We start from the raw sequence: 20508 nt of genomic DNA, 5'->3' as shown, positions 1-20508 counted from the left end.
TATATACTGCATGTTTAGAGAAATTTACATAATGCGACATTAAAACATGAAATATTCATACGTTCATATCAGTAAAAGAATATTATAATTATTGTCTTAGAATTAAAAATATGAATAACAGAAATAGCTATTAATGAAATAAAGTCATCATCACCATATATAAAAAAGAAAAATTGCTAACATGTCATTAAAGATATAGGTAACGTTGTCATTTTATATATCACGACATTTATTAATTAGCTGTCAAATAGAGAGATAAGCCTCAAACATAACACGACACAAATTATGGATCTCGTACATAATAAGAGAACATAATGGAAAATATAGTGACAAGCATGTAGGGAACAATAACTTATAATTTACGAAGACAATATGATAATCAACGATCACTTTGATGTTATACTTTTATTTCATTTACATAACAAATTTTAATAATGTATAAAATATTGAGAAAAAGGAACGGCAAGCTAACGCATGTAATCTTTTACTCGATAAGTATTTAGTAAACTTGATGCTGTACTACACAATAGTACAAATAAACATCACATAAGTGTAAACCGTAGGGATTTTGCAATAAAATTATGAAATTTTATGTAAGCTGAGTATATTTTAGATATGTACTAACAAAGATATACAAAACTGATATATTTCGCATCATGGATATAAAATAATTTTACAGTAAGATATAAGGAATGTAAAGAAATAAAACTTCAAAATAACTAATTAATATCATGCCTAATTCTTCATAATTAAAAATTTGTTACAAACTTAAACTGTCTTTATCTTTGATGGAAGCCGCAATAATACTTTTTTGTATCAAAATTTATTTCCATTATCTATCAAACAAGACTGCAATAAAACTGGCAAAGAAAAATAAACAAGTATAGCTATTTGATTAAAAATTGGCGCATTTTTATATTTTTATGTAAAACATTTACAATTTATTGCGCATAGAGCTTCACTGTTTCATTTAAGTGATACAAAATGCTTTATCAGAAAATTATTGCAGCACGTCTTATGTCTAAAAATTGCTAATGTAATAGCTATAATTGGCACTCATTTTCAGATCTCTCAATGATCACAGTATCCGTTTATTTGTGGCATCTCGCGTTTTAGCTTCTTCTTCATAATTGTCTGGAAATAGCATAGTTTCTTCCGTGCTTTGTATGTCATCTCCATTGTTATCTACGTAAATGATTAAAAAAATTAAAAAAAATTATTGCTAGTTTTATTGTCCTTTTTCAATTGTTTTAAAATCCAGTTTTCCATGAAATAGAATAATACATATGTAGCGATAATATAATAAAAAAGTAATCTAATTAAAATTTTATAAAAAGTAAACTGTAATAACTTGTAAAAAAAAACAAGTAATAACAGGAACACGAATATCATGACATCGTGACTTTTATAATTTGTAACATTTCAGCAAGTGAAAATTAAATGTTTGCAATGATATGTTTTAAAGTTCTAATTACCACGTGCACGATTTTCAGGATCGTCCAAGTCGTTGGCAACTGGGATATCCTGCTCTGCGGTATTATTTGACGGTCCATTGGCTTTCGATTCCGTTTCAACTGAAAGCCATGTAAGCTAAGTTACTATACTAAAGTAAAAAGTTCGTATGTATTTCTGAAAAATTTTAATTATTATTTGTCGTACAGAATATGCAAATGACAACTGTATATATAATGAGAATCATTATTATAAACGCGTTAGTAACTAATAATTATTAACGCAAGTTCCATAAGTATTTGTATATTCCATGCATGTTAATATAAAATACGTTAGTTTTTTAATAATATTAATTTTGCAAAGTTTTTATAATAATATTAATAATTATCCGCATCCAATCCCTTGGTATAGCCTGGAAGCAGGAATGTCTTGCTGAAAGTGTCGCACACGTAAGATGTTTTTCTCCTACCATAGATATAACTATAACGTATTTTACGCTTGATCTTTTTAGCAAAGAGTTAAAAATGTTACATATAGTTTATCACATTTTTTATCGTTTGTATAATAGTTCTATAGATACAAATCAAAAGTTATAACTCACATTAAATGCTTTCAATATATTATTTAATCATAAGATTCTATTATAAATACAATATTGCAACAAGCTGTAAATAAATCGCAAAATATACTACACAAACTTGATAATTCTCATAACTTAGTTATAAATATAATATAATCTTGTTCCACCCTACCCTTTATATAAAGGTTTACTGTACACAATTTAATTTTTATCTTTTTCTTTAAAATTAGCCTAAAAAAGAACAATGCGTTTAATATTGAAACAATTAAAATAACAATTTAATACAATTCTTATAGAAAAATAAATTATTGCACCTATTGACTCAGCTATCGAAACTTGTGCCTGTGTTATTTAGCATACAAACTGTATATAAGCTATATAAATACTTTATACTATTCTAATATATATACAAAACTAGATCTTGTAAAATATAAGGAAGTTAACTATTACATTTTTATTTTATGAAGACAATTTTGTGTTACAATACTAAAACAGTCTTTTTCGTACGTGAAAGTTTCAGCGTTCGATATTAGAGAGAAATAATAGTTTATATATCATTAGAATGCACCCGAAGGGCCGAGCGCGATCTACAGCTTAGTTAGAAGCGATACAGTGGGTTGTCCTTAATAGAGCTTTAGTCACAGATGTGTGAAAATGTGAATTATGTACAAATCTACCGCAAACTTTTAATTTCATGTTTGTGGCAGCATTCTCTCGCCTCGAGGACGGAGAAAGGTATCGCTACCTTTCTTCAACATGGTCACTGAGAAACGAGGAGTTTGGCGCACAGCACCAGGTGGGTCTGTTGGTAGGATCGGAATTCCGTGGAACTTCAAACCTCGCTGACCAGCTACGGATATTCTTACAGCAGACTCCGGTACGGGATGCAACTGAGACTTGTTAATGACCACTGTCGTTGCTAGATCAGCAAATTCCGACAATATCTTATAATACCGAGTCAGTTAAAAATGTGCAAGGGGAACGAGCTTGTAGTCGCGTTAATTCTTGCGTGAGCAGCCCAATCGCAGTTAGAACTTAATGGGAATATTGACGAGATTTGAAAACAAGATAAAATTGGAGGGTATTTTCTTCCCGCCGTTAAAGCAGGGTGCAATTAGCAATCTAAATTAGCAAATGTCTTCATTCGTACAATTATGGTAATACACCGCAGATATTTCTTGTATATTAAATAAAACTACGTAAAGAATTAATTTCGATAAACATTCGAATGCGGTTATTTATCATAATAGAAAACTCGGAACACGTGTCAAACGAAATTTGTAATAAAAATAATTATAACTTACGTGGCTGGAGATTTGGAGTTTCTTTCTTCTCAGGTGGTGAATTACAACTAAGCTTGATTTGATCTACTTCTCCTTTCAGCTGCAAAATCACCATAAGCCTTTTTTTTTACATTTTTCAAATCACCCTCAATTTTACATAAATACCATTAAATAAAAAGTTCATACCCTATCTACTTCCTCTTGAAGTTTTTTATTTTCATCCCGCTTTGCATCTAATTGAGTATTAATGGTGGCCTTTTCCAATCTCAATGTTTCTAACGTTGCAGTTTTCGTGGCATCCAGTTTGTTCAACGAGTCCAGTTCACTTTTACACATAGTAACTGAATCCTCGAGCTCCTCGTTTCTCTTTTTAAAATCCATCTGCTGTTCCAAGCGGACGTGCAAGGAAGCCAATTCATCTTCCGTGTGTTTAAACCTTTGCTCCAAATTACCACGCAACGTTACGCACTGATCTCTTTCTTCGGCACTGAAAGGAGAAATTAATTTCTTCGTTAGAACGACATTCGAAATTGTGTGTCAAACATTTTTATACATTACAATGAATAACAACCTAAAAACAGAATCTGGCAATGGTGATATTATAAACATGCATTGTGCGAGTAAGCCACAAGCCAAAATTTCCACGATAAAGAAATTCACGTATACGCGTATAGCTGCACGTTGCGTATAGCTTTGTAAATTATACAATAGAGTAGAAACTCGCAATGTTTCCGCAATGGTCCGACATAAATATTTCAAGCAGCTACATTCGTTATAAACATTTAAGTGGCACGGTGACATAACTCTTTGGTAACCACAATGACCACAACTTAATTATGTACGACTGACAACTGTAACTCGTCACAGAGACAGTGGTTAACAAAATTCAGGGTGTACAGTAGATTTTGCTCGACGCGAAGCAACCCGCTGGCTCTCACCTTATCTTGAGCTGCTCGTTCAGGTCGTCGATCTGCCTGATGAGCTCGAGATTCTCGGAAGACAGGGTCCACCAGCTGCAGACGAGCATGAGGCACGCCAGAAGGAGCCCTCCGACCAGGAGAGGCGGGCATCTGCCTCCGCCGACCCTCATACCGTCGATTCCCATCGCTCTTGCTTTCGTGTCGCGTACGCCGGTTCTCGTTCAGCGGAACGCGGAACATATGCCGAGTCGTCGCCGACCTGTTGTCGCCAGTGCACATGCAAACAATAATCTACGTGTCACGCGCGCGTTCTTTTGTGAAACGTGAGCCGCGGCCGCGGCGCGCTACGTAACCCCACTCCGTGTGTGGAATGCGATTCTCGTTGGACGACGAGGAGGCGAATTTCACGTCGACGTCGTCGACGACGCGCCGCGTCCCGCGTCCCGCCTCTCTCAGGAACGCTTTCGCATGATAACCGTTTGAAAACCGCGTATTTTAGGCACGGCACTTTACAACGGGGGCGTGCTCCGAGCTCCGATCTCCGATATATACGCTGCCGGAACCGGCAGCGATACGACAGCAGCGTTTCCCGGATCCTTTTTACAGGACGTATATACAGGGTGTCCCAGAAATGACGCATTAAAATTATACAATTAAAAATGTATGGGATCTCTGGAATTCTATCTCATCTTCGAGTATTCGATCGAACAACGTATTTCTGCCATCGTTTTTCGATATCAAGCGTTGGCTACTTTTTTTATGATTAACCTGAAATTTGTGCGTGACTTTATTTGTCAGGAATTAAACGCGCAGAGCTTCGTTACATTTCAATTAAAATTTTCATTAAAATCTTTTGTACAAACATATGTGTCGCGAGAGACGGCAAGTATTTCTCTCCTCTCTCGTCAGTTTACTTCGTACGTCTATCATTTTTATCGACAATTGACATTGACGATACGCGAATTCTAGTTTCTAGAACACCGCACACCACTGGCAATTTCCGATCTTCGCGCGATAACGTCGAATGATCGATCGACGTACGTCTCTCGCTATATTCAAGTCATTATTTCCGTTTATCGGAAGTACTCGTTTACCATATACTTACATTCTTAATTTATTTAATTTCAAAAATAAAAAAACATTTCCTTTGTTTCCTGTATTTTAATCGCCATTGACGTGGCGCTCATTTGTCAGCTGCTACGAACTATCGGCTTCATCTATGATAGCGAAAATTGGAGCTCGACGGCAACGGGTAACCTTGATGATAAGCGTACATGCATATTCGGTATAATTACGCGATATAAATAAAAAGAAGTAAATTTTCAAAATTACCGGTGTCCCTAAGCAATATTATACATTTGCTTCCTAACCTAATGTATAACACGATAATAAACAACGATACTCGAATAATTAATTAAAAATCTTGATACGACGTTTCGTGAATGCAGGGAATCGTTTCAACGATGGTAAATTCAAAATTGCAAATCGATTTTACGAGAGAACTTTTTCAGTGTGCTTGTCTCCATTTCTATACGTAACTGTCGATGATGGAGAAACGCGTACGCTTCGTGCAAGAGTGATACGATCGATTGCTAGATCCTTGAAGGAGATGGATTTATTTATGGTTTAGATGTTTAACGACCTATTATCCCTTCTATAGATGCTGAATCATTGCGCTGTGTGAAATCCGCTGGGTGATGCATTAGGAAAACGACCTTGCTACCTTTCCCTCCGCGATTCCCAACGAAAACATCGCGTATATCGACCTACCAGCACTATTTGCAATTTAAATAACTCTGGAGCAGCTTTACCAATATATGGAGCAGATTGAATTAATTCGACGCGAAAGAAACATTAATCTATGAAAAAGATCGATTGAACGCCGCTGTAAGGTAAATTGTCTTTTTGCTTTACACCCTCTTTCATAAGTAATAAAAGTCATAATCGTATTTCTTATATGTACTTCATAATATCGCTGAAAAGAATAAATTAATCACCTTATTATGCCACATCTATAATTCTATATTCATGAAAATTAAGTTAAAATAAGAAAGTTGTTAAGTTTTGACTCGAACGTCATACAATTAATGTCCTTAATTAAAAGTGTCTAAATTATAATACATTCTAATGCCAATACCTTTAAATTGCAGTATCACGCAAGGTGGAATTTCAGCAGACGAGCACAGGTGAACATCTACAAGCGACACATGTGTGTACAAAAACACCGCGTTTATTCAGTCCTCTTAATTATATATTATATATAACATATATATTTTTACTTAACGCCGTTCCATCGAAGAGAATTCATAGCCGATTAGAGCGAACGGGAAATATATCACGGTCTCGATGAGAGAAAAAAATCAACGGGATCGTACAACCGGATTTACGGCGCGCGTTTCTTTCTAATCAACTAATTAACACACACAGAGTTGAGGACAATCGATCGTATATCATCGGTTGCCGAGCAGTCCCGTCTGTGAACAGGATGAGACTGACGCGCGACTCGTCGTTTGTTCGCTTATTATCTCTCGACGAGCGCGAGATCGCAACCAGTAACACCGGTCCGATAAAATGCATTCCGGCTCTCGCGATGCACTTTTCGCCAGCGATCGAAACTGTTCCGATGCTTATTCATATATAGTAATAGACTTGTTTGCTAGTCATTTATGCAGTATTTCTTTTCTTATCGAGTCTAATCAGTTTTATCGATTTACTTTTTGAATTCGTAAAACCTTAGAAAAATGGAAATTCGACGCGCATTCAGAAATTTCTATCATCTGACACGAGAAGATTAATAGCGTTCGTGATCCGAGCCGATTGCTCATAGTCATTTTTAATAATTGTGGACTTGATTTATATTTTCTTTATTTCCGATTATTAATATTCCTCTTATCGTATAAAATGTATCCAAATTAGTAAAAGAGAACGCGACAATATTTCCGTCAATTTTAGGACATGTTTAATTTATTCGTGTTTGATTTTATTTTTTCGCTAATAATTACATCTTACATAATAATTAAAATTACACACGTGAATGATACTAATTAAATTATACAGTTCAAGTAAATCAAGTCGTAATCATTATTAAAAATTAATAAATGTATCAGGGCGCAATGTATATTATTCTTTTCTTCCAAACGGAAAACGATCACTTTCGGAACATCCGGTATTATTATTTTATTCGTAGCGATGCACTTTGTATTGATGCTTCGTAACGCGTTAGAATCGCGCGAAGGCTGTTTCGAAAGTGAACAAACCGATTGCATGCGCATCGTTTTCTTTTATCGTCTTTCACATTCTTTACTTTACAATATACTCGGCTATATGTTCGAAGAGAAATAAAATATATCGTAAATTCAATGGCTTTTCCTGTATTTTTAGCGTTATTACGTGTCAAGTGCCAGACGCTGGGATCGTTTAAGGATCACTTGTCGTAACCCGTATTTTTCAAACTTGATTATACCGATACTTCTGGGAAACATGAGCCGAGGTCGTTACATTATCCTTATTTGCCCGCGCCGAGGAAGAGACCGATTTACCTGATCGAAATAATCGCAAGACGTGGTTGTAGGTAAATCGAATGGCAAAGATTCGAAGTAACTTAATTTAATTTTAATTTTGAAAACACATGGTTCTCATATCGTGACAGACGAGTGATTTGATCTTTTTGACAAAATTTTTTTAGTGAAAATCCGCGAATTGAAAGCAGACGTATTTGCTATCGACAAATTCAATTTCTTTTTGAAATGATTTATTGTCAGTGATCGGTAGCACTCGTGCTACACACGCAATTGTAAAAATTGCGACGCATTTACAGTGAGAGTGTGCACATCGTGGTATTAAATTCGTGCAATAAAAGCGACGGTATTTCCTGTCTAGACTCTGCAGTTGGAAAATATTGCACTAATCAGTTCTAAAAATAATCTGCGAAGCCATCGTGTTAGACAAACAAATAGATATTTGATGTCTCTTCCATATAGATGTAAAAATGACTCATCAATGAAAAAGCAATTCGCTCTTAGGCTAACCATGCGTCTTAATTCTCCTGTTGTCAATCGCAGACCCTACTTAATAATGTCGTATTAATTAACTTACAACGCAACATACATTTTTAAATAGTACGAATATTTTTTATGCTCCTATATTAAGAAGATATCAAAAACGACGTAAAAAATATATCGGATATAGAGATTCTTTTTCATTTCGAATGCTACCGATTCTCTAACGTGATTGTTTTGCATTTACATCGTTATACAACGGAAAACTGGAAAGGCAAGCGTGGAACGGGACCTTTATACAAATACAATTTTCAGTGTACAATTATATAGTGTTAATCAAAGATTTTTTTTTCGCGCGTACATCGGGTCTGCGATTAGGCACGCTAATTCCATAAATACAGCGATATCCGTGATATTATCTAACGTGAAGGACTTATTTACAGTGTGATTCAATGTAAATCCTTAGAAGACGCGTACGAGAGAGAAAGGACGTAATTAACAATTACAATCTTCGCTTCCTTATACTTTTAACTCGTTACGTATATTCGATTTCATACACGTATGCTCGACGCATCCTCTTACAATTCCTCTCGCACGCATCATTCCGATTTACACAGTTGTGGCTTATTGTAAAACGGTATAGTTATATATCATTATTACATATTGCGAAACTTTCGTCGTGTGATGTATTATTATAAATCGATTAGATACTCAGGAGTATACTAATCTTGTCCGGCGACATGGGTACATCGAACCAGGGGATCCTTATCAAAAAATACAAATCCGCTTAATATCATTGCAGGTTTCATGCAGTGAAATATCATAGATTTAGCACACATTATCTACGACGCGCCAAATTATATCCGTCATCGTCGACCTCTCATTATCCTATATTATATCGCGCATAAATCACTTTCACCGTAATCTCCTCTCGTCGGTATTTTACTATTTTCTCGTACTAACCATGCGCATGTTTAAAAATATACGATTAAGGTTTAGTATAGAAAAAGGATTTATAGGAAAATGATGGTCCGAAACTGACATTGAATCTTTTGGTCTCTCGTACAGCAGATTAGTTTAGATTGAGAATCTTTTCAATCGGTATACAAAAATAAGATATGGTAGATAAATAAATTGTACATTTGTCAATCAGTATCTTTCAATAAAATATAAATGGCGACAATTGAAAAAGAAATTGATCTTGATAATAAAAAAATTAATTTAGAGACGATATCTAAATTATTAAAGATTTAATTAACTTTGCTCAATTTAATATGCGTTGTCTATCGCATTATTAATCTTGAAAGTAGCATGATTTTTAAAATTATTGATATCGAAAGTAAATGTAATGATTCTATTCTTTTTCATTCTTAAGGCTCCTTAATTTATAACAGTTCCGCTCGATTGTGATCGAATAAAATTAGACAGGAATTAAATGAATATGTATGCTTTCGTTACTGCCAAACAAGACGTATTTTTCGAAAAGATAACACGTGAAATATTCCGAGGCTACACCAATAACTGTAATAATAATTTTGTTACGCGTCTTTTATTATATTTCTTTTGTTATCGCTGTTAATAAGTTTCGGTATTTTTATACTCAAAGAAAAAACAAAGTCAAAACTTGCAAAGTCATAAAAAGATGTTTTAGCGTATGCATGGAAAATAGTTAAAGTCAAAGTGTGTGTGCTCACAATTACACTCTTGCATACGTATAAAGCATAGAAAGTGTAATGAAGGTAAAAATTGTATATTGTATAAGAAATTTATCTATATTTATTTGCACGACATACTTCGGTGAAGAGTATAAATGCAGTGGTAGCAAGCGATTTACAAAGAAAGGGATACCGGTGAGACGCGTGGTAGTAGTGACAGTTCCAAGATATTTTTATGCACAAGGCTTGTGTACACAGATACAGATTAGTGTCATCTCCTGTTAACAAAATATACAAATAAAATTATACGGAAGATAACTTCTTGTTGATCATTAATAGTACCGAGACAGTCGTTTCTCTTTTCTCTCGTTTTTTAGAGGATCAACAAGAAGAACCATATTGAAACAATGCATTTGAAAGTATATACCATTTAGTTATCCCATTTATATTATCGTACATTATATCTTCATCTGTATTTCCAGGCAATGCTTCTAAAAATGTCGGGTATAAGAACCCATGTAAAAGATAAACAATTGCAATTGTACATTTAATGTAAAGTACATTGGTACCACGAGAGTACTTTCGTGGTTGGAGATAATCTTTCTATAATATACAGATTTCCTAGTAAAGTAAACTTTGTAAACGCAAAACTTTAATATAACAGATTGAGCGTTTGGAACGCTGTGTTAGTAGATGGTGTTCTACCTTGCTTATGCTATAAATGGACAACGAAAAGCATATGTATATGGATAATCTAAAATAAAAATATGCGCTTAAATTATTGCAGCTTCAACATAGCCCCAAAGTCAATTGAGAGAAGCGAGACTGCCGACAGCTTCTGTAATCAACTTTTTTCGATTGATTCAAAAAGCTTATACAGTATTTTGATTAAAATATAATATTAGCTCAAAGAAAGTGTGGAGTGTTACATATCTCCCTTTAATGTGACAACGTATGTTTCTCTCTTACCTTTCCTTCGCACATTAATCTTCCAATTATTTTCTATTTACTTGCCTTAGCGCTATAAAAGATTAGAATTTACGTTAAGGACATACAGCCTACCGTTATTCAGATATATCAATATTCAAACCATTGTTTCGTTGCTGTTTAAAAATATCCTTAACTTTCCATGGAGTTTTCTTTTATCCACTAAAATATCAATAACCATCCTAGTGCCCGATCCTTAGAGATATTCATTAATTACATGTAGTATAATTCATTTAATATATATATTATACAAAATATCTCTGCATCGTTGCAATTGTTTGACAAAAGCATACAAGAAGTAACTTAGCATTACACATGTTTAATAGATAATTTTACATTACGAGTTGCTTTCTAGTATCGATAACGTATTCCTGTCGCATTTGGCAGTAACAAAAGTATCGGAATAATGTGTAGCACCGATTGTCACGTTTAAAACTGGATCGATGACACAATAAAAGCTTCCCTTACTATGTGAAACTGAAACATAAACGAGCAGATTGAAATAGGAAACTAATTAAGGTTATATATATATATATATATATATATATATATCTTCCAATTATTCTACCTTATCAAAAAGTATTTATTTTATTACCTCAGAATATGATAAACACATTTTTCTCAGTGCAAGAATTTTTATGTACACTAAATAACCTACATCTCAAAAGCGAGCTTTCTCCGCGTACAGTAGTGAATGCAAAAAGAATTGCAGATACTCCGTTAATGATAAATATATTATAAAGAATTTAGATGTTTAAAATAGAACTTACTCGAATATATATATATATATAATATATGTATAATCGTTTAAACAAATATGTAAAATATCGAATATGAATCCTGTTCGGTTATTCATTCCTATATAACACCTCATACTCATCAAACTAATCGGTTGTCATATAACGAGAAAATTATAAAAGCGCGAACGTGTCGATCGTGATTTTACGTGATGCAAGTATGAGCATTTAGATGCGATATGTCGTACCGTCCGTTAAAAAACGTTATAAACATGGAAAAACTTACTTAACTGCAAAAAAATAACCATGTCGCCATTTATTAACGGTACTTTTTACAAAGATTCTCGCGCACTCTTACGAAAAAATGGGATGACAGTGAGTAAGAAACACGGTACATAAAGTTGACGTTCACATACCGAACACTAAAAATACTTTTCTTCCCCGATTCTTACACATAGACTTAAGTCTACGGATACCTCTTTTCGCTCTCTCTTTCTCTCTCCCACTTTTTCTCTCGTCGTTTCTTATCGCACGTTCATGTTTTTCGTTTACTTGTTTATCACGTCGTTTAGCTGGTAATACATTGATTTCATTATCGTTGTTAGGCATATAGAAATTAAATAATGAGTAGCGTTGCTCATGAGAGTTTCGGCTGTACGAGGTCAGGGAGAGAACAGGCTCACGAGAAATTATCACTAGCTGGTTCCATTTTCATTTTCTTCTGTGGGGAAGTCACTTGCGAACGTAGGTCTGTTGTATTGGCGGGTCTCTTCACTTGCGGATTATTTTTCACTGCAGTGGTTGGATCTGCTAATAATAAAGTGTTTGTTCAGGGGTGTATTCCTTTGAAAAAATCATTCAAATCAGACAAATCGCGTAACTCACCTTGCAACCACCTGACTTGAGTGGCTGGTCCATATCCCTTGTCGTTTCGTGCTGCTATTCTAAAGATTATGGCCGGTTTCGTAGTGGTGTCCACGTGAGCGGCATTAAGGGCACTATTGTTCACCGAACAAGAATTACTCGAACCGCAATAAACTCTAATAAAAGCTAATTGATTTGGATTCGACACAACTGTTTTTGGTTCTCCGTCATTGTTCAACGCGGTACTTCGCACTGCCAGGTAGACGGAATACTCGAGAATGGGTCCAACGTTGCTTGGCGGCGGTTCCCAAGAAATTTGTGCACCGTCCACGGATTTTGATATCTTTATAGCGCTCGGTGCACCCGGGAATCCCGGAAGACACGTCTTGAATGCCGCTACCTACAACGAAAATGAGAATTCACAATCAAGCAAATTTTATCTTTTATTTGTCGAAGAATCATCTTACTAAATAACATCGCAAGATATGAAATTGGATTTGTTACCTCGCTCCAGGCACTTCGTCCACAACTATTCACAGCGGCAACTCTAAATTTGTAGGCAGTACCGGGTTCTAACGCTATTTTAGCTCGCCCTTTAAAAACATCCATTGTCAAAGACTGCGTTATATCTAACGGCTCGTCGTCAGGAAGATAATAATGTTGAACGGTAAAACTAGTTCCTTTTATCACTCCCACGTCATACCATTCTGCCTCTTTTTTCTCCTCTTCGCTCTGTAAAAATATTAGTTAATGACAACGTTTGTATTTAATTTAATGTAATTGTAAACGATATAGAAAATTAATATAATTTACCGATTCATTTTTAACTTTTATCGTTGGCTCTGCCGATCCTAAAGCAGCAGTAGCCAATGTTGTCAACGCTGTCGAATCATCTCCAGTTTCTGATCTGACATCGTTGATTTTTTCCTGTTTCTGATTTTCTCGCTTTTGAACAGCGAAGTCATCTTTTATCTCTATTTTTACGGGAGTATGTACTTTTTCGATTTCCTTCTCGAGAGGTGCGGCGACACCATTGATCGATGATACGGGCAAATCCGGCAATTTAACCTGTTCCGTAGATGGCGTAGGTTTCGTAGATTCATCGTTCGGTTCCAATTTCATTTGGACGCTCGGTGTAACAGTGGGGACCGTTACATTAACCGTCGGAGGCGATGTACTGTTATCAGTGATCGCCGGTTTATCGGTGTCATTCGATTTTACAGGAGAACCGGTTGGAAGATCAGTTTCCAGTTCTGCGGCTTCTTCCTTCATCTTCTCAACTTTAGGAGTATCGCTTTGGGGAGGATGCGACGCTTCCGTATCTTCGGTAAGTAAATCTTCAGTAATTAGCGGTTTTTCGTCCTCAGAAAACGATTTATTCTTTACATCTTTCACCTGGCTGTTTTCATCTTGATGAGTTCCGTCAATTTCCATTGCCGAATTCGCGACGTCCGCTGGAGGCGTGTGTTCAGATGAACCCTCCGCGGATGATCGTACTAAAGGCAACTCGGATTTTATTACGTCATTGACTATTGGTTCCTTTACCTCTTTTTCATTTGGTAACTCTGCATCATTGTCGTTAGTTTCCATAGGTACTTCGTCACCGACTGGTGGATTATCAACGTCTTCAGCTTTTTTGGTTTGACTGGTGGTGATCGATTCGGGAAGGTCGGCTGTTTTCGCTTCTTCTTCATCCTTAATGTCAATTTCCTCTTTTACGGCCGAATCCTCTGCCTGAATATTTTCAGATTCATTAACGTTTTGTTCCGTTATTGCCGCCGATTCAGTGCCAGTCGATTCGGTGACATTTTCTGAAGCTGGCTCTTCATCCACGTCCATTTTTTCTTCACCTTCCAGTAAGAGATCATCTATAGGACCATCTACTTGCGGAAGTACGAAGTTTCCGTCGCCGTCGACTTGCATCGGTTCTCCTGCACCCATCTGAGAAACTAGGGCGGCCGCTGTGGTCGCCTCGTTACCGTTACAGCTATCCTCCATTTTATCGTCACAGCCAGCACCATCGTCTGTAGCTACCATGAATGATAAACCACCAGATGGTTCCTGGACTGGATCTATCAGACCAGCCTCTGCTGCCAATGCAGCTAATGCAGCATCGGTAGTAGCAGGACCGTCAGAAGTAGATGCTGAAATATCATTTTATCGCGTAAGTTAACGTCGCAAGTAGCTTTTTTTATGTTATGTATCAAAACATAATTTTACCTACCTAGAGAGGCTGAAGGTTGTTTTTGCGAAGAAACAAACAGCATTTTGCTAGTATCTATAGAATCCGATGCGCTAGAAGTAGTTACTATGGAACTACTACTTGTTGGCAAAAGCGTTACCGTCTTTGCACTTATACCCGCGGGCATTTGTAAAGTCACTGGCTTTCCAGATACCGCTACCGATTCCTATAATTAGATAAGCAAGTTTTAATATTTTCAATTAATATCTTGTAAAAAAAGTACATATATGTTTCTTGTTACACACTTACAGGCGTCTTTTGTATCTGCGGCACGGTAACGAGTTGATTCTTGCCGGTATTGAAGATGGTTTGCGTACCGCTCTTTGCAGCAATAGTCACTGTCTTTGGTACACCGCCTTGCCCCGGAACCGTGATAGTTAACGGCTTGCCAGCAGTTCCACCACCCATTGCTCCGGAGGAAACCACTATCATCTTGACGCCCTGCTGATTCGTGACGTGATTGGTAGCTGACAACGGCAAGACGTTTACAGGAGTAGCTACGGGAGTAGCTCCTTGTCCTGCACCAGCTTGCGACGTTGTTACAGCTTGTACAGCTCTTAGACCAGAGCCTGTGGTGACCACGATGAACTGATTGGCTCTTCCGACTAGACCACTGTTTCCCGTCGGCTTAGTAATCATTATGGTTTGCTTGCCCGTAATGTTCTGTCCTTTGCTCATCGTCACTAAGTTGGATGTCTTCATAGTCGTAAGGATCTTCGATCCCGCAACCGTGTTAGGATTCACCAACCGCAATATTGTCGGTCCCTGATTGAGAGGTTTTGCGCCGGTTGCTTGGACACCTTTGCCAGGAATAAGGCTCACCTTGGGTACTGTGGCCATCATGCCTTGTCCGGTCTTCACAAGATGCACGATCTGCGGCTGACCGGATATATTTTGGCCAGGCTTTTGCAGTATGATTTGCTTGCTCTGTTGTGGCGAGGCAGTGCGCAATACTGTGGCGCCAGGCGCGGCAAAACGTATCTGCTGACCTGGTTGAACGTTCTTCATCCTGATGGCGTTGGTCGCGGTCGCAGCTGCGACCGCGGTCTGTGGCACGATCGAGACATTGTTCATAGTGATCTTCGGGGTGGCTGCTGCTGCCGCGGCCAAAGCGGCGATTCCAGACATGGCAGCGGGCGTTTGACCAGCTGCGGTTGTAATCGTAGTAGTAGCGGTTGCAGTTGTTTGTTGTTGCTCAGTGGTAGCAGCTGCAACCGCCGTCGCTGCAGCCACTGTTGCCGTGGCAGTGACCAGAGGAGATCGGATACGTATAACGTTGCCGGTCGCGACTCTCGGGGTCATAGGACTCGAGGGCTTCTGCACCGCTTGCGACGGTACTGGTTTCTGCACGGGGCTCGCACTTTGGACTCGCAACGGAGTTGCCACTGCCGTTGCCACAGCTGTCGCTACAGATGCTCTAGCGGCAGCGGCAACAGGCGGTGTAGTCGGAGGAAGAGCAGCGACAGTAGTCACAGGCGGAGATGTGATAGGTACTGTCGCGGGAGACGCCACCATCGAAGAGGTTGTTACCGCAATAGGAGTACTGACGACAGGCGCGGTCGGCGTCGGTGCGCTCACCGAAGAGAAAGTAGCGGTCGCCGCTACCGGTGGCACGTCATACTTTTGTATTTGAAGGATATAATATTGCGCGGACGGGCTCGCTGTCCAGCTGACTTCCAACGTTTGCGTGGAAGCTCTAACCAACTGAACTCTGGAAGGTGCCGCTGGCTTACTGACTTCAAGATACCACAGATCTTTGCAACACACCTGAACCGAAAGAAGAATCATATTGTTAGCGCAACAATATTTCATCTAATCGAAAACCATGCCATCGTAACTAACCCTAACCTGGTTGTTCCAAGCTTTGCGATAGCCATCTCTACCAGACCATACGTAAAGTCTACTGTGTACACCAACAGCACAATGACCAGCACGAGCACGAGGAACATTTTCCTCCAAAGAATCAACGGTTAGTTGTTCCCAAGTAAAGGTTTCTAAAATAATAACATTTGATTTTAATGCTTGTTCTCGGAGAAGAACTTATTATCAAAATTTATCCAACTGATTATTAAAATTAACAGTATAACATTTGAATAGTAAATCATATATATAATGATATAACAAAGTTACTCTTTTTGTTTTTCATATATATATATATATATATATATATATATTTTTTTTTTTAAGTTTAATATATATATATATATAAATATATATATATATATATAAATATATAATTCTAGATCACTATTAAAGAAAGAAAAAATGACGAACTTACCTAGATTTAAGCATGCTAGCGTGCTTGTGCATTTCCATTCTTTCTCGTGTGACGCGACTTTAACGTCATCAACGACTAACGGCACCCATCCCCCAAATACGTACATTCGATGACCGATTAGAGTGGCAGTATGAAGCGACCGTGGTAGAGGGGTAGGTCCATGAACCACTGGCTTGTTCCAAGTCATCGAATCAACATCGAGGAACCATAAATCACCTAGACGGCAACCGCTCATGCCACCGTATATCACCAGCCAAGATTTGCCCGTGGTACGATCAGTGTACGCCACTCCGGTATGGGATTCTCTAGGAGGTGGCGCGTGTCCGTGCGTTTGCGGCACATCCCAGGCTGTTTGGCCATTAGGAAGGAGTTCGAGCGTGTACAAATCGTTTAAATATCTCGGAATATTACTTTTCGGATCGTCACTTTCATTCGCCAGACCCCCGAAAAGGAAGACCCTATTACCAATGAGGGTGAAACTATGCCCTAATCGTGGGCACGGCGGGGGCTCGTGCTTAGGTGGCTTTGGCCTCAAACGCTTCCATTCCCACCGACTCGCTTGTAATTCGTACAGCTCGTTAGAATATTTGCCATACTCTACCATTCCACCGAAGACAAAAATACGTGTGCCATCGACAACAAAGCCATATGCCGCACAACCTGGCGGAATGTCTCCCTTTGTAGAAGGCACGAACCATTGATTCGTTGCTGCAAAGATATACCTTATATAAATATCTTGATGCAAAATTAAACGCAATATTTATATGCATACAGAGTTATATTACTTTTCTATCTTATATAAATAATGTTTTAACGCAATGCAAAGTGCAAAAAATTCTTTTCTCCTGTTTCGATTATCAGTCTATCAATATATGATATAAATATATATATTTTACATTTTTATTTTACATTTCATATTTATTTTACATTTTTATACATTATATATATAATTACACAAGTATTTCACGAAAATAATTTAATCGAGAAAAATTGTATCTAATTTAAATAAAATGTATGTCAATGTCTCTTGACAACATTAATTTAATATGCATAATTTAACGCGTAATAAGAAATTTGCATACGTGAGATATCTTTTCAACTTTATAAACATTTTGTAATTAGACCGTGTGATTTTGTTTCGACAAATAAATTTTTAATGAAACATAAAGCAGGATTCATCGTTTGATAAGATTATCTTTACGTCAATGGTTGGAATCTTGAGATTAACAAACAATAAGGATCTGCTCTTTCCAACTGCGCTATTCGAGCGTTGCATCTCTTTTCCCTTGCTCTCTGACGTTTAGGTACGTGCTAATCTCATTTTAAATAATGCAGAAAGCGCAATGTAGTACAACGGTAAGAAACAATAAATCTGACGAGTTATTTTTAGTCGCGGTCCATCGTATTCCGAACTCGGGAAAAAATTCGTTCGAGCGACGAAGGAAAAATGGGGAAAGAGATAAGTCGAGAAAACGCACGCGCATGCAGCTACGAGGAAGAGACCATACGCATTCCGGCTGTTACCATGGCGAGCTCGTGCGCGAGGCCAAACATTTCGAAATCGCGCGCGCCGGCGCACGTCGGTCGGCGACGTAGCGCGAGAAAGATAATAATGTGTACGCGCGGGAGGCGGACGAAGGGCGGAGAGAAGGAACGAGAACGAAAGGAAAAAGGAGAGAAAGAAAAAGCGGAGGAGCGCGAACGTGGAACGACGGGAAACTCGGCGCGGTGCATCGTGGCGGTGGAGGAGGAGGGGGGACGCGGGCGGAGCGAGGGAGGGGGCTCGTTGGAGACAGCAATGGCCGCTCCCGCGCGTATAAACACGTAGAATGACAGGCCGCGACGATTTCGCGGGTCCGTCGGGGCCCGAGCGCTCGTCTCGCGGGCGCGAGGACGCCGCGCGATCGGGCCCGACGGCGAACGCCGGGCCCGGTCGCCGGGCGTCCCGCGCGGGACGCGGAATCGGCGCGTTCGGCCCCGGATCCGGCCGGTCACCGTCTTGTCAACGTATGCCGCCATGTTGGTTCGCGGGAATCGCCAGGTACGGCGCGGCGCGGCGCACGGCACGGCCACGGCGACGGCGGCGCAACGCACGCGAGTGTACGCTCGAGCGGCGCTAACTCACCCGTGTTGTACACATGTAACTCGTCGACGATGCCCTCGTTCCCGCCGCCGAAAACAACCATGAGATCCTTGATGGCGACCGCCCGGTGGCCATGCCTGGGTCGCGGCTGGGGCCCGGTCGGATTCGCGATCCGCTTCCACTTTAGCATGGGTGCCGCCATGATGACCGTCGATCACATCATTTTTTCATCCCGCGCGATCGTCCTACACCACCAGCATCACCACCGTCGTTGACGTCGTTATATCGTCGTCGCCGACCACCGCTCGACCAGTCGACCGTAGAGCGCGACGCTCGGCGAACGTACGCGGGCGTCCCCTCCTTTATCACAGAAACCGCGGCCCGTGTTTGTCCGTCGCGACGGCCGTCGGACCAAGGCGATCCTCGAAAGTCTCTCGAGCCGCGCCGTTCTCGACGTCCCGCACGTCCCGATTCTAACCTCTCCGAGGGCGCCGTTTCACAGCGGCGGCGGCAGCGGCGGCGGCGGCGAGCTCCTCCCGCGCGCACTCGTATCTGCTCGGAACACGGTGCCGCGACGTCTCTCGAGCCGGCGATCGGCAACAGCGGGGCCGTCTCGCTCGTTGGCGCGCGCACGCGTTCCTCCGCACCTTCGATTCGCGAGAAAAGCCGCGGGTCGGAAAGCAACTCCGGAGGCGCCGAGACTCGCCGCTACGAGAACGGTGTACGTTGGTGTATGTGTGTGTCCCAGCGGCGCGCAACGCGTACGCACGTACAGAGAGGCGACGCGCGCCGTGTGCGTGCACGTCCGTGTCCGTATTTACGTATACGCGGTGTTTACGGCCACCGACAACGCGGACGCTATAGAGCGACGATTCAGCGACGCGCCGCGACCCGGGCGGATACGCGCTCGCGACGCCGTCCGCTCGTATCGCGACGATATCGACTTGGCGGATTCGATAATCTCGAGATTAATCGGCGGCGGTGGCGCGCGGCGTCGTCGTCGTCGACGTCGATTCGGGCGGGGGGCACTGGGGGCACGGGAGAAGGGAGGGCGCTTCTCGGTGCGCGCGCGCGCGCGATTCTCGGTCTCTCTCCCGCTGCCGTCGCCTCCGTATCCTCTCGCGGTGAAACCTGCGTCAAAACGAACGAAAAACGGCGCGGCAAGATATCACTGTGGCACGATCGAGCGACGCTGAGCGAAGCGACGAGTATCGGTATAGGCGGCCTGACGCTCGTGACGAGCGAGACGCGACGACCGGCCACTGGCGGCGAGCGACTCCGTCGTACTTATCGGGGAAACGGCCGGAACATTCGGTAGCTCGATGGCGCGCACGAGCGGTCTTCGCGGACCTCGTCCACCATTGCACACAACGCGTCGGTAACGAGCGGTAACAAGCGCATTGCCAACTGACGCCTGACGCCGCTCGCC

The 20508-nt window shown here is 40.2% G+C and overlaps 2 protein-coding genes and 1 long non-coding RNA gene across 9 annotated transcripts; 1 reads left to right on the top strand and 2 right to left on the bottom strand.

Moving 5' to 3' along the window:
* Window positions 1-804: 804 nt before the first annotated feature.
* Window positions 805-6656, bottom strand: LOC143906052 (uncharacterized). 3 transcript variants are annotated; one of them, XM_077421826.1, is made up of 8 exons: window positions 6515-6656; window positions 6373-6429; window positions 4254-4494; window positions 3502-3802; window positions 3337-3415; window positions 2778-2951; window positions 1476-1574; window positions 805-1185 (listed from the first exon to the last, which is right to left on the bottom strand). In XM_077421826.1, the coding sequence occupies exons 3-8, from the start codon at window positions 4418-4420 to the stop codon at window positions 1079-1081; spliced, it is 927 nt and encodes a 308-aa protein (XP_077277952.1). In that variant the 5' UTR covers window positions 4421-4494; window positions 6373-6429; window positions 6515-6656; the 3' UTR covers window positions 805-1078. The 3 variants fall into 3 exon arrangements, with proteins under 3 accessions (XP_077277952.1, XP_077277953.1, XP_077277954.1); XM_077421827.1 differs by having other exon boundaries at window positions 805-1134; XM_077421828.1 differs by lacking the exon at window positions 2778-2951.
* On the top strand, window positions 5151-9832 carry LOC143906063 (uncharacterized). 2 transcript variants are annotated; one of them, XR_013259435.1, is made up of 3 exons: window positions 5151-5487; window positions 5896-6127; window positions 6386-9832. It is a non-coding gene; the product is annotated as an uncharacterized LOC143906063 (long non-coding RNA). The 2 variants fall into 2 exon arrangements; XR_013259434.1 differs by having other exon boundaries at window positions 5151-5701.
* Hcf (Host cell factor) lies at window positions 9795-19850 on the bottom strand. Of its 4 annotated transcripts, none has more exons than XM_077421786.1 (9): window positions 19122-19850; window positions 16997-17704; window positions 16561-16712; window positions 14968-16485; window positions 14701-14884; window positions 13290-14620; window positions 12981-13208; window positions 12498-12876; window positions 9795-12422 (listed from the first exon to the last, which is right to left on the bottom strand). In XM_077421786.1, exons 1-9 carry the CDS (start codon window positions 19279-19281, stop codon window positions 12292-12294), a joined length of 4791 nt encoding a protein of 1596 aa, XP_077277912.1. In that variant the 5' UTR covers window positions 19282-19850; the 3' UTR covers window positions 9795-12291. The 4 variants fall into 4 exon arrangements, with proteins under 4 accessions (XP_077277912.1, XP_077277913.1, XP_077277914.1 ...); XM_077421787.1 differs by having other exon boundaries at window positions 9795-12419; window positions 19122-19849; XM_077421788.1 differs by having other exon boundaries at window positions 16567-16712; window positions 19122-19849.
* Window positions 19851-20508: the final 658 nt, after the last annotated feature.

The sequence above is a fragment of the Temnothorax americanus genome, unplaced genomic scaffold (assembly GCF_048541705.1).
Source record: "Temnothorax americanus isolate GAGA-0224 unplaced genomic scaffold, ASM4854170v1 Scaffold7, whole genome shotgun sequence".
NCBI lineage: Eukaryota > Metazoa > Arthropoda > Insecta > Hymenoptera > Formicidae > Temnothorax > Temnothorax americanus.
Note: the sequence above shows the minus strand (reverse complement) of the source record. Positions and strands in the feature narration are given on the sequence as shown.

What these genes read in the sequence shown, in the direction of transcription:
- LOC143906052 (XM_077421826.1), bottom strand. Translation starts at nt 4,420, where the DNA reads ATGGGAATCGACGGTATGAGGGTCGGCGGAGGCAGATGCCCGCCTCTC. An exon ending in TTCAAGAGGAAGTAGATAGG is followed by an intron (nt 3,416 to 3,501) that starts GTATGAACTTTT and finishes GTGATTTTGCAG; the next exon opens with CTGAAAGGAGAAGTAGATCA. An exon ending in TCCTGAAAATCGTGCACGTG is followed by an intron (nt 1,186 to 1,475) that starts GTAATTAGAACT and finishes TCATTTACGTAG; the next exon opens with ATAACAATGGAGATGACATA.
- Hcf (XM_077421786.1), bottom strand. Translation starts at nt 19,281, where the DNA reads ATGGCGGCACCCATGCTAAAGTGGAAGCGGATCGCGAATCCGACCGGG. An exon ending in GTTACATGTGTACAACACGG is followed by an intron (nt 17,705 to 19,121) that starts GTGAGTTAGCGC and finishes ATATCTTTGCAG; the next exon opens with CAACGAATCAATGGTTCGTG. An exon ending in TAAAAGTTAAAAATGAATCG is followed by an intron (nt 13,209 to 13,289) that starts GTAAATTATATT and finishes ATATTTTTACAG; the next exon opens with AGCGAAGAGGAGAAAAAAGA.